The 12,592-nt window shown below is 53.3% G+C and overlaps 1 protein-coding gene across 18 annotated transcripts in view; it reads right to left on the reverse strand.

The window, feature by feature from the left end:
- SCRIB (scribble planar cell polarity protein) overlaps nucleotides 1-12,592 on the reverse strand; it is a 221,537-nt gene that overhangs the window by 114,223 nt on the left and 94,722 nt on the right. For all 18 annotated transcript variants that reach the window (XM_073543279.1, XM_073543284.1, XM_073543282.1 and 15 more), the window contains 3 exons: nucleotides 10,411-10,665; nucleotides 10,220-10,330; nucleotides 8,971-9,147 (listed from right to left, as the gene is read on the reverse strand). In XM_073543279.1, the coding sequence (XP_073399380.1) occupies nucleotides 8,971-9,147; nucleotides 10,220-10,330; nucleotides 10,411-10,665 (543 nt within the window). The remainder of the gene's footprint in view (nucleotides 1-8,970; nucleotides 9,148-10,219; nucleotides 10,331-10,410; nucleotides 10,666-12,592) is intronic.

Raw genomic sequence — 12,592 nt, forward strand, 5'->3', positions numbered from 1 at the left:
TGCCTAATAGTACGGCGGCGTCTAAAAATCACTAAAATTGACAAATCCCTGGGCCCGGATGGGATACACCCCCGAGTACCGCAGGAATTAAGGACAGTCATAGATAGACCATTATTCTTAATCTTTAAAGATTCCATAATAACAGGGTCTGTACCACAAAACTGGCATATGGCAAATGTGGGGACAATATTCAAAAAGGGGACAAAAACTGAACTTGGAAATTATAGGCCAGTGAGCTTAACCTCTACTGTGGGTAAAATCCTTGAGGGTTTTCTAAGAGATACTATACTGGAGTATCTGAAGAAGAACCTCATGACCTAATATCAACATGGGTTTACAAGGGACTGTTCCTGTCAGACTAATCTGATAAGCTTCTATGAAGAGGTAAGTTCTGGACTGGACCAAGGGAATGCAGTGGACGTGGTGCACATGGACTTTTCAAAAGCTTTTAACACGGTGCCACACAGAAGGGTGATACAAATGGGGATAGGGGAAAATACCGTATTTTTCCGACCATAAGACGCACTTTTTTCTCCCAAAATTTTGGGGGAAAGTGGGGGGTGCGTCTTATGGTCGCAATACACGGTCTAACCTGGTGGCCGGTGGCAGCGGGCGGGGCTCTGCGGTGCGGTGGTGGCAGCGGGCGGCGAGATCTCGTTGCCGAGATTTGAATCTCGTCCCCCGAGATCTCGGGACGAGATCTGAAGCTGCGCATGCGCCGTCCCCGGACCGGCGGCCATCTTTCCGGCGTCCATGCTCCCGGAGGCCACCGCAGCATGGCGGCGGCCAGCAAGGGAACTGCGGGGGCCTCCGGGATGTGAAGCAATGCCGGCGGAGCCGCGACCCCTGCACCGGAGCACAGCCCGCTGCCACCACCGCACCGCAGCCCGCTGCCACCACCGCAGAGCCCACCTGCCCCAGCACAGCTGCCCCTGCCTCAGCACAGCTGCCCCTGCCCCAGCACAGCTGCCCCTGCCCCAGCACAGCTGCCCCTGCCTCAGCACTGCTGCCCCAGCCCCAGCACTGCTGCCCCAGCACAGTCCACCTGCCCCTACCCCAGCGCAGCTGTCCCAGTACAACCAACCTGCCCCAGCACAGAGCTGCCACCGCACGAGCCTGGACCACTGAATGACCCCTGTGACTACTTCTCCACCTGTGCCGGATCCCTTCCCAGGTAAGCCGAATTCGGACTGTAAGACGGACCCCCATTTGACACATTTTTTTTTCCCCCTATTTTCCTACTGAAAATTGGGGTGCGTCTTATGGTCCGGTGCGTCTTATAGTCCGAAAAATATGGTATGTGTCAGTGGGTTAAGAGCTGGCTCAGGGATAGGAAACAAAGGGTGGTTATTAATGGAGCACACTCGGAATGGGTCACGGTTAGCAGTGGGGTACCGCAGGGGTCAGTATTGGGTACGGCAGGGGTCGGTATTGGGTACGGCAGGGGTCGGTATTGGGTACGGCAGGGGTCGGTATTGGGTACGGCAGGGGTCGGTATTGGGCCCGCTTCTTTTTAACATTTATTAAGGACCTTGTAGGGGGCATAGAGAGTAGAATTTCAATATTTGCAGATGACACTAAAGTCTGCAGGGTAATCAATACAGAGAAGGACAATTTTATATCACAGGAGGATTTATGTAAACTAGAAGCTTGGGCTGATAAATGGCAAATGAGCTTTAATGGGGATAAATGTAAGGTCATGTACTTGGGTAGAACGAACAAGATGTATAATTATGTGCTTAATTGTAAAACACTGGGCAAAACTGTCACTGAAAAGGACCTGGGTGTATGTGTGGATGACAAACTCACATTTAGTGGCCAGTGTCAGGCAACTGCTGCAAAGGCAAATAAAATAATGGGATGCATTAAAAGAGGCATAGATGCTCATGAGGAGAACATAATGTTACCTCTATATAAGTCACTAGTGCGACCACACTTAGAATACTGTGTACAGTTCTGGTCTCCGGTGTATAAGAAAGACATAGCTGAACTGGAGCGGGTGCAGAGAAGAGCGACCAAGGTTATTAGGGAACTGGGGGGTCTGCAATACCAAGATAGGTTATTACACTTGGGATTATTTAGTTTGGAAAATCGAAGGCTTCGGGGTGATCTTATTACAATGTATAAATATATGCGGGGACAGTACAAAGACCTTTCTAATGATCTTTTTACTCTTAGACCTGTGATGGGGACAAGGGGGCATCCTCTACGTCTGGAGGAAAGAAGGTTTAAGCATACTCACAGATGCGGATTCTTTACTGTAAGAGCAGGGAGACTATGGAACTCTCTGACATATGATGTTGTAATGAATGATTCCCTAATAAAATTTAAGAAGGGACTAGATACCTTTCTTGAAAAGTATATTACAGGGTATATACACTAGTTTCCTTGATATTGCGTTGATCCAGGGAGCTAGTCTGATTAACGTATGTGGAGTCGGGAAGGGATTTTTTTCCCCAATGTGAAGCTTACCGTTTGCCGCAAGGGTTTTTTTGCCTTCCTCTTGATCAACACGTTAGGGCAGGTTAGGATAGGATATGGGGTGAACTAGATGGACTTAAAGTCTCCCTTCAACCTTAATAACTATGTTATAGTGACCAGAGGTGATTGAGACCAAGTTTCACCTCTGCAAAGATTTTTGGCGTTCAACCACCAAGCTAGGGAAGCCTTTACAAGGCCTGGAGTCTGAACCCTCCTGTTCAATAAGTTGGAGTTCCTGTTCCAGTTCTCGAGAATATGAGTTTGTAGAACTCAGGACTGGGCCTGAGCCCAAGACACTGACTGAATACAAGTGGTCATAGAGCCTAGGACAGAAAGGGCTGCCCAAAGGGTATGGGACCTCTGTTTCCTGAAATCTGAGATTTTTGCCGTCACAGTCAGGCGATGAGCCTCTGGTAGTAGTGTCTTTCCGAATCTACTAGGACTCCAGGAATCGTCTCGTTTTGGAGCTGAGATTTCTTCAGATTTGGGAGCCACCCAAGCAATTGCAGAATGTCCAGAGACTTTGCTACGCGACTCCTGAGAGTCTGAGCAGAAGGGCCTATGACTAGCAGATCGTCCAGGTAAGGCACAATGCAGATGCTCTGTCCCCCGGATGTGGGACACCGCCTCTGCCATTATCCTGGAGAACACCCTTGGCGCTGAGAAGATGCCAAAGGGGAGCACGCCGCACTGATATTTCTCACTTGCTGGTTCTGTTGGACTGAAACCTCAAATATTTCCTGTGCCGTGGATGGATTGGCACATGTAAGTAAGCATCCCTCAGGTTGATGGTTGCAATGTAAAAATTAAGGCCTATGAGGGGAATAGCTGATTTTACCGACTCCATCTTGAATTTGTGATATAAAATATGACGATTGAGACCTTATCAATCGATTGAGGCCCTCTTTGATAACAGTGAGCACCCACCGGCAATTGGAAATCGCCTGCCAAAGGTGGACGAAATTCAAGAGCCTCCCTCCTACAGAGTCATTGCTTATCCTGTTGGTGGTGGTGCTGCTGCTGGGGGACGAGGATGTCCTTGCCCTCTCCTTTAGCATAACTCCATCTCCCAGTTTTCTCCTTACCCTTTTGTAGTGAAATATGTATAGGTATGGGGATATGACCGGCAGTAAACATCTGCTGTAGGCTGCAGGTCTCACAGGAGTCACAGCATGTGTCATCCTGAGAAAGGCAGTGTCCTGTCCCCAATCTCACCAGGGGGCTTTACTGAGAACCACAAAGTGGAAACATTTCACACCTTCCAGCTCTTTAGAAGAGAGATGCCAATTACAGCCTGACACTATGAGAAAGGTTACACAAAGTTTCAGAGAAAAATAATGTATTCATGGGTAGAGTCGCCATGGCCCGGTCACAAACCAGGAATTAGAATATGAGGCTGGTCTAGAAATCTGATCTCTAAAGTAAGTCTATAAATTAGGCCTACACACAAAGAAAGATGTTCACATGTGGGGCAGCCTGGAAAGCTGATGCGAGCCATTCCATCCCCCCCCTCCCTCAGGGACAGAACACCTGAATGCAAAGTTTGATATTTCTGTAAGTTTTCTCCCTTTTATTTTACCACTGTTTTTGCATACTTGTATGTCACTTTTTATTTCCATTTTTATATCCTATTTATTGTAAGCGCTGCACCTTTTCTATTAAAACTTAAAACTTTAATAAGTCTGACCCGTGTATGCTCTAAAGAAGCCAAAGCCTTAGAGTGTGCGCTCCTGGTGATTGGCACATAGTAGTAGTATTTCTGGGACTCATCACCCGTGTGTTCGGTGAGTGGTGGCAGCGTGTATGAAGCGGGGTGCGTGGTCTGTATCGGGGTGTGATTTATGCTCCCATAGGACACAGGGTGAATGCTGGACTGAGAGGAGATTAACTCTTGCAGGCGCAACCCCAAGTCACGTGCTGAGAAGCGGGTACGTGACAGACTGGTGGCAGCGGTGGGATATACGAATATATCTGCCTGAGGCAGAGAGGCACAAAATAAATAAATAAATAAATAACGCTTCCTGGGGGGTTTTTGCTCCAGAAGAGCCTTCATTTTATCAGTGACTTTCTCCAGAATCTCATCCAAGAGCTGGTCCAAAGATGTATTCGCCCTTAAAGGGGATGGAGCATAACAATTTTAGAAGTGACATCCCCACTCCACATCTTGAGCCAGAGGGCTCTTCTGGCGGAGTTAGAATGAACCAGGAACCTGGCAGCAATACCAATAGATTCCATAGGTGCATCAACCAAGAAACAAATCTTCTCTAGAGGTTCCTCGAGAGATGTGATTCTCTAACTCATCCATCCATCGGAAGAGGGATCTGGCAACACAGGTGGAAGCTATGTTGGACCTGAGGTGGAAGTCTCGCAGAATTTTTTCAGCAGACTATCTTCCTGTCCATTGGACCCTTAAGCTGTGAAGAATCCTCAAAGGGGAGTGCAGTTTTTTAAGCTACTCTCACCACTTGTACATCCACTTTAGGAATATCCCACATAGCTGGACCACCCTCTAGAGGAAACCTATGTTTAATTTCCGAGGGGGTGTTCAGCCTTTTCTCTGGAAACTCCCATTCCTAGGAGATCATATCCAGGATGTTTTTATGCACCAGGAAACCGATCTGTCTCCCTGTTTTTAATCTTCCAAACATTTTATCCTGAACAGTCTGGGGGACCGACTCCTCATTTAACCCCATAGTGCTACGAACTGCACTAACCACCTCCTCTATATACTTCGAGGAGAAAAGATATTTTCTAGCCTCCAACATCTTATGGGCTGATGATTCCTCCCATTTCCCCGAAGCTGAGTCATAAGAGTGTTCGGAGTCGGAGTCCTCGATCTGGATTCTTGTCTTTTTAGACGGAGATGGTCCTGGAGAAGGAGGTGGAGGTGGTGATGGTGGTGGTGGAGGTGGTGGTGATGGTGGAGGTGGTGGTGATGGTGGAGGAGGTGGTGATGGTGGTGGAGGAGGTGGTGATGGTGGTGGAGGAGGTGGTGATGGTGGTGGAGGTGATGGTGGAGGAGGTGGTGGTGATGGTGGAGGAGGCGGTGGTGATGGTGGAGGAGGCGTTGGTGATGGTGGAGGAGGCGTTGGGGATGGTGGAGGAGGCGTTGGGGATGGTGGAGGAGGCGTTGGGGATGGTGGAGGAGGCGTTGGGGATGGTGGAGGAGGCGTTGGGGATGGTGGAGGAGGCGTTGGGGATGGTGGAGGAGGCGTTGGGGATGGTGGAGGAGGCGTTGGGGATGGTGGAGGAGGCGTTGGGGATGGTGGAGGAGGCGTTGGTGATGGTGGAGGAGGCGTTGGTGATGGTGGAGGAGGCGTTGGTGATGGTGGAGGAGGCGTTGGTGATGGTGGAGGAGGCGTTGGTGATGGTGGAGGAGGTGTTGGTGATGGTGGAGGAGGTGTTGGTGATGGTGTTGGTGATGGTGGTGGAAGTGGTGGTGATGGTGGAGGAGGTGTTGGTGATGGTGGTGGAAGTGGTGGTGGAGGAAGAGATGGTGGTGGTGGAGAAGGTGGTGGTGTAAAAGCGGCCAAGGAAGACTGAACCTCCTGCTTAACAAGGGTTCGGATTTCATCCAGGACAGAGGGATGTTCAGCCCTGACCACTTTATCCGTACACTCCTGACAAAGCTTTTTCTCCCATGCGCCGAAACAGTGGTTTCCCCCCACATATCAGGTATCAGCGTACTCAGGACAAATTGCACAATAACTTTTGCAGTCCAATTTCTCCTGTTACCCTTGGTAAAATAAAAAAAATTGAACCTGAAGTATTTTTTTTGCGAAAAAAAGTTAAATGTTCATTTTTTTTAAACAATCAAAAAATTCCTGTGAAGCCCCTGAAGGGTTAATAATCTTCTTGAATGTGGTTTTGAGCACCTTGAGGGGTGCAGTTTTTAGAATGGTGTCACTTTTGGGGGTATTTTCTATCATATAGACCCCTCAAAGTGGCTTCAAATGTGATGTGGTCCGTAAAAATAAAATGGTGTTGCAAAAATGAGAAATCGCTGGTCAACTTTTATCCCTTATAACTTCCTAACAAAAAAAAATTTTGGTTCCCAAATTGTGCTGATGTAAAGTAAACATGTGGGAAATGTTATTTATTATGTTTTTTGTGTGCCGTATCTCTGTGATTTAAGGGCATAAAAATTCAAATTTGGAAAATTGCGAAATTTTCAAAATTTTCACCAAATTTCCATTTTTTTCACAAATAAACGCAAGTTATATGAAGGAAATTTTACCAGTAACATGAAGGACAATATGTCACGAGAAAATGTCAGAATCACCGGGATCCATGGAAGCGTTCCAGAGTTATGACCTCATAAAGGGACAGTGGTCAGAATTGTAAAAATTGGCCCGGTCGTTAACGTGCAAACCACCCTTGGTAGTGAAGGGTTAAGCAAAGTTTGGAATTCTTTTTCACCACTTAGATAAGAGAGAACCTAGCCATGTTTGGTGTCTATGAACTCCTAATGACCTGGAGAATCATAATGGCAGGGCAGTTTTAGCATTTTTTGAACCTAGGAAAAAAGCCAAAAAGGCAAGTGTGGGGGATTGCACGTTTTTTGCAATTTCACTGCACTTGGAATTTTTTCTTGTTTTCTAGTACAAGACATGGTAAAACAAATGATGTCATTCAAAAGTACAACTCGTCCCACAAAAAACAAGCCTCCACATGGCCATATTGACGCACACACAGCCCCCCCACACACACACAGCCACAGTCCTCCACACACACAGCCCCCCACACACACAGCCCCCCCACACAGCCGCCCCACACACGCACACAGCCCCCCCCACACACACGGCCCCCCCACACACACGGCCCCTCCCCCCACACACACGGCCCCTCCCCCCACACACACGGCCCCTCCCCCACACACACACGGCCCCTCCCCCACACACACACACGGCCCCCCCACACACACGCCCCCCCCCCCACACACACACACACGGCCCCCCCACACACACACACGGCCCCCCCACACACACGGCCCCCCCCCCACACACACACACACGGCCCCCCCACACACACACACACACGGCCCCCCCACACACACACGGCCCCCCCACACACACACACGGCCCCCCACACACACACACGGCCCCTCCCCCCACACACACGGCCCCCCACACACACACACGGCCCCTCCCCCCACACACACGGCCCCTCCCCCCCACACACGGCCCCACACACACACACGGCCCCCCCCCCACACACACACACGGCCCCCCCACACACACACACGGCCCCCCCACACACACACACGGCCCCCCCACACACACGGCCCCCCCCCCCACACACACACACACGGCCCCCCCACACACACACACACACGGCCCCCCCACACACACACGGCCCCCCCACACACACGGCCCCCCCACACACACGGCCCCCCACACACACACACGGCCCCTCCCCCCACACACACACGGCCCCCCACACACACACACGGCCCCTCCCCCCACACACACACGGCCCCTCCCCCCCACACACGGCCCCTCCCCCACACACACACACACGGCCCCCCCCACACACACACACACGGCCCCCCCACACACACACACACGGCCCCCCCCACACACACACACACGGCCCCCCCCACACACACACACACGGCCCCCCCACACACACACACACACGGCCCCCCCACACACACACACACGGCCCCCCCACACACACGGCCCCCCCACACACACGGCCCCCCCACACACACAGCCCCCCCACACACACAGCCCCCCCACACACACACAGCCCCCCCCCACACACACACAGCCCCCCCCACACACACACAGCCCCCCCCACACACACACAGCCCCCCCCACACACACACAGCCCCCCCCACACACACACAGCCCCCCCCACACACACACAGCCCCCCCCACACACACACAGCCCCCCCCACACACACACAGCCCCCCCCACACACACACAGCCCCCCCCACACACACACAGCCCCCCCCACACACACACAGCCCCCCCCACACACACACAGCCCCCCCCACACACACACAGCCCCCCCCACACACACACAGCCCCCCCCACACACACACAGCCCCCCCCACACACACACAGCCCCCCCCACACACACACAGCCCCCCCCACACACACACAGCCCCCCCCACACACACACAGCCCCCCCCACACACACACAGCCCCCCCCACACACACACAGCCCCCCCACACACACACAGCCCCCCCACACACACACACAGCTGAAAATAAAGATTCCACAACAACCACAAGACAGATTTCCTCACCAGGTGTCAGTGTGTAAGGCCGGGTGTCACACTTGTGTATACAATGCGAGAAATACATGCAGCCGTACGCTCCGGTCCGAGTGCCGGGTATTGATGCGAGTTTCTTGCATTGCACACCCAAGTGTGACCCCGGCCTAATCAGTATAACGGTGCCGACCTGACACTGTGTAGTCACTGAGCACAATCCTGCTGCAGGGCACTTTCAGGAGCAGATCAATCAGGGGTACTGTACCTGCATGCCAGGGGGCGGCGGGTCTCTCCTGACCAGGAGGTGGAGCTCCGGAGCAGGGCACAGCAGAGCTTTCACAGCTTCTTGGTGTGTTGCTTGTCTCAGGTCGACCCCTGCTGCCTCTAAAATTCGGTCCCCGACTCTGAGACCACTGTGAGCGGCCACCCCGCGAGAGATCACCTGCGGGGGACGAGGCAGAGCGGAAGAAATAAGAGGTGACGACATGCGATATACAATGCAGCAACGTGACAGGCGACAAGTGACAACATGTCATCGCATCCGCCGGACGCTCAGCGGCGATTTCCTGCTCATGTGAAGAGCTGTCGCCTGAGTGACCCGTCCACTGACCACAGGCAGAGATCCTGACTCCATGAGGGATGCAGGTGGTGGCGCCATAGGCTCACACGGCGGCAGCTCACACGGAGGCAACATAGGCTCACACGGTGGCGGCATAGGCTCACACGGAGGCAACATAGGCTCACACGTCGGCGGCTCACACGGCGGCAGCTTACACGGAGGTAACATAGGCTGACACGGAGGCGGCATAGGCTCACACGGAGGCGGCATAGGCTCACACGGAGGCGGCATAGGCTCACACGGAGGCGGCATAGGCTCACACAGCAGCTCACACGGAGGCAACATAGGCTCACACGGCGGCGGCTCACATGGAGGCAACATAGGCTCACACGGAGGCAACATAGGCTCACACGGAGGCAACACAGGCTCACACGGAGGCAACATAGGCTCACACGGCGGCGGCTCACATGGAGGCAACATAGGCTCACACGGAGGCAACATAGGCTCACACGGCGGCAACACAGGCTCACACGGAGGCAACATAGGCTGACACGGAGGCGGCATAGGCTCACACGAAGGCAGCTCACATGGAGGCAACATAGGCTCACACGGCGGCAGCACAGGCTCACACGGAGGCGGCATAGGCTCACACAGCGGCAGCTCACACGGAGGCGGCATAGGCTGACAGCAGCAGCTCACACGGCGGCAACTCACGGCAGCGGCATAGGCTCACATGCAGGCGGCATAGGCTCACACAGCGGCGGTGGCATAGGCTCACAAGGTGGCAACATATGCTCAAAAGGCGGCGGCATAGGCTCACACGGCAGTGGCATAGGCTCACACGGAGGCGGCATAGGCTGACACGACAGCAGCTCACATGGCAGCACAGGCTCACGCAGCGGAAGCTCACATGGCGGCGCAGGCTCACGCAGTGGAAGCTCAGGCGCAGGCTCACCTTTGAGATGAACACTCCGGGTTCATTAATTCCAAAGGGATGGCTGGAATGGTCGCTGCCCCCCACAATGCTGAGGCCCAGGGGACCCCCAGACTTGATCAGACAGATTTCCTGTACACAATAAGGGGGACAGTGGTCAGGGACCACCCCTGCAGTGACACATCGTCCACACGTCCCGCCATGCTCCTCACCTCGGTGGGATACTCGTCTTCGTCAGCGCTGTGGTTCCGCAAGGAGCCGCCATCCTCCTCTCCGTTCTCCGGCTCTGTAGGGGGCGGTGGTGAGCGCGGCCGAGCTCTGTGCAGAGATGGTGACGATCTGGGGTCTGTGGCGGCCCCGGGTTGGGGGGGCTCTCTCTCCACCAGCAGACTGATGGTGGGGGAGGTGCTGGTAAGCAGGGCTACTGCCTGGTCATGCCTGGCTTCTGTCATGTCTACCCCATTGATCTAGAATAACGTGCAGAGCCAGGGTCAATGGCGAAGACCACCCCCCCGTGCCCCCAATGTGGGGGCCGAAATATAAGACAGGAGGAGCAGGGGCAGCAATGTTACTGGGGGTCCAGTGTCAGGGGCAGTACATGGACGCTCTGTCAGGGGAGGCTCTGCAGCAGCTGGGGCCGGGCACACAGAGGTCAGCGCTGACGAGGCAGTACACGCTCTTACCAAGACGGCAAAGTGAGAAGATAGAGGAGCCCCCCAACAGAGAGAACACGGACAGAGGAGCCCCCCACCAGAAAAAACGCCGGCCGGGGGGCCGAGGGTTAGAGAGAAAGGAGACAGAGATCGGAGAAGGAACAGAATGTTAATATACTGGACGGGGAGCGCGATATGGTACGCAAGACCACCCCACCTGAACAAGCCTGAGCTAATAAAGACCACCCCACCTGAACAAGCCTGAGCTAATAAAGACCACCCCACCTGCACAAGCCTGAGCGAATAAAGACCACCCCACCTGAACAAGCCTGAGCTAAGACCACCCCACCTGCACAAGCCTGAGCTCATAAAGACCACCCCACCTGTATAAGCCTGAGCTAATATAGACCACCCCACCTGCACAAGCCAGAGCTAATAAAGACCACCCCACCTGCACAAACCTAAGCTAAAAAAAGACCACCCCACCTGCACAAGCCTGAGCTAATATAGACCACCCCACCTGCAGAAGCCTGAGCTAATAAAGACCTCCTCACCTGCAGAAGCCTGAGCGAATAAAGACCACCCCACCTGCACAAGCCTGAGCTAATAAAGACCACCCCACCTGCACAAGCCTGAGCTCATAAAGACCACCCCACCTGTATAAGCCTGAGCTAATATAGACCACCCCACCTGTATAAGCCTGAGCTAATAAAGACCACCCCACCTGCACAAGCCTGAGCTCATAAAGACCACCCCACCTGTATAAGCCTGAGCTAATATAGACCACCCCACCTGCAGAAGCCTGAGATAAAAAAGACCACCCCACCTGCACAAGCCTGAGCTAATAAAGACCACCCCACCTGCATAAGCCTGAGCTAATAAAGACCTCCCCACCTGCACAAGCCTGAGCGAATAAAGACCACCCCACCTGTACAAGCCTGAGCGAATAAAGACCACCCCACCTCCACAAGCCTGAGCTAAAAAAGACCACCCCACCTGCACAAGCCTGAGCTAAAAAAGACCACCCCACCTGCACAAGCCTGAGCTAAAAAAGACCACCCCACCTGCACAAGCCTGAGCTAATAAAGACCACCCCACCTGTATAAGCCTGAGCTAATAAAGACCACCCCACCTGTATAAGCCTGAGCTAATAAAGACCTCCCCACCTGCACAAGCCTGAGCTAATAAAGACCACCCCACCTGCACAAGCCTGAGCTAATAAAGACCACCCCACCTGTATAAGCCTGAGCTAATAAAGACCACCCCACCTGAACAAGCCTGAGCTAATAAAGACCACCCCACCTGAACAAGCCTGAGCTAATAAAGACCACCCCACCAGCACAAGCCTGAGCGAATAAAGACCACCCCACCTGAACAAGCCTGAGCTAAGACCACCCCACCTGCACAAGCCTGAGCTCATAAAGACCACCCCACCTGTATAAGCCTGAGCTAATATAGACCACCCCACCTGCACAAGCCAGAGCTAATAAAGACCACCCCACCTGCACAAGCCTAAGCTAAAAAAAGACCACCCCACCTGCACAAGCCTGAGCTAATATAGACCACCCCACCTGCAGAAGCCTGAGCTAATAAAGACCTCCCCACCTGCACAAGCCTGAGCGAATAAAGACCACCCCACCTGCACAAGCCTGAGCTAATAAAGACCACCCCACCTGCACAAGCCTGAGCTCATAAAGACCACCCCACCTGTATAAGCCTGAGCTAATATAGACCACCCCAC

The sequence above is a fragment of the Dendrobates tinctorius genome, unplaced genomic scaffold (assembly GCF_039654945.1).
Source record: "Dendrobates tinctorius isolate UK_male_01 unplaced genomic scaffold, ASM3965494v1 ptg000130l, whole genome shotgun sequence".
Lineage (NCBI taxonomy): Eukaryota > Metazoa > Chordata > Amphibia > Anura > Dendrobatidae > Dendrobates > Dendrobates tinctorius.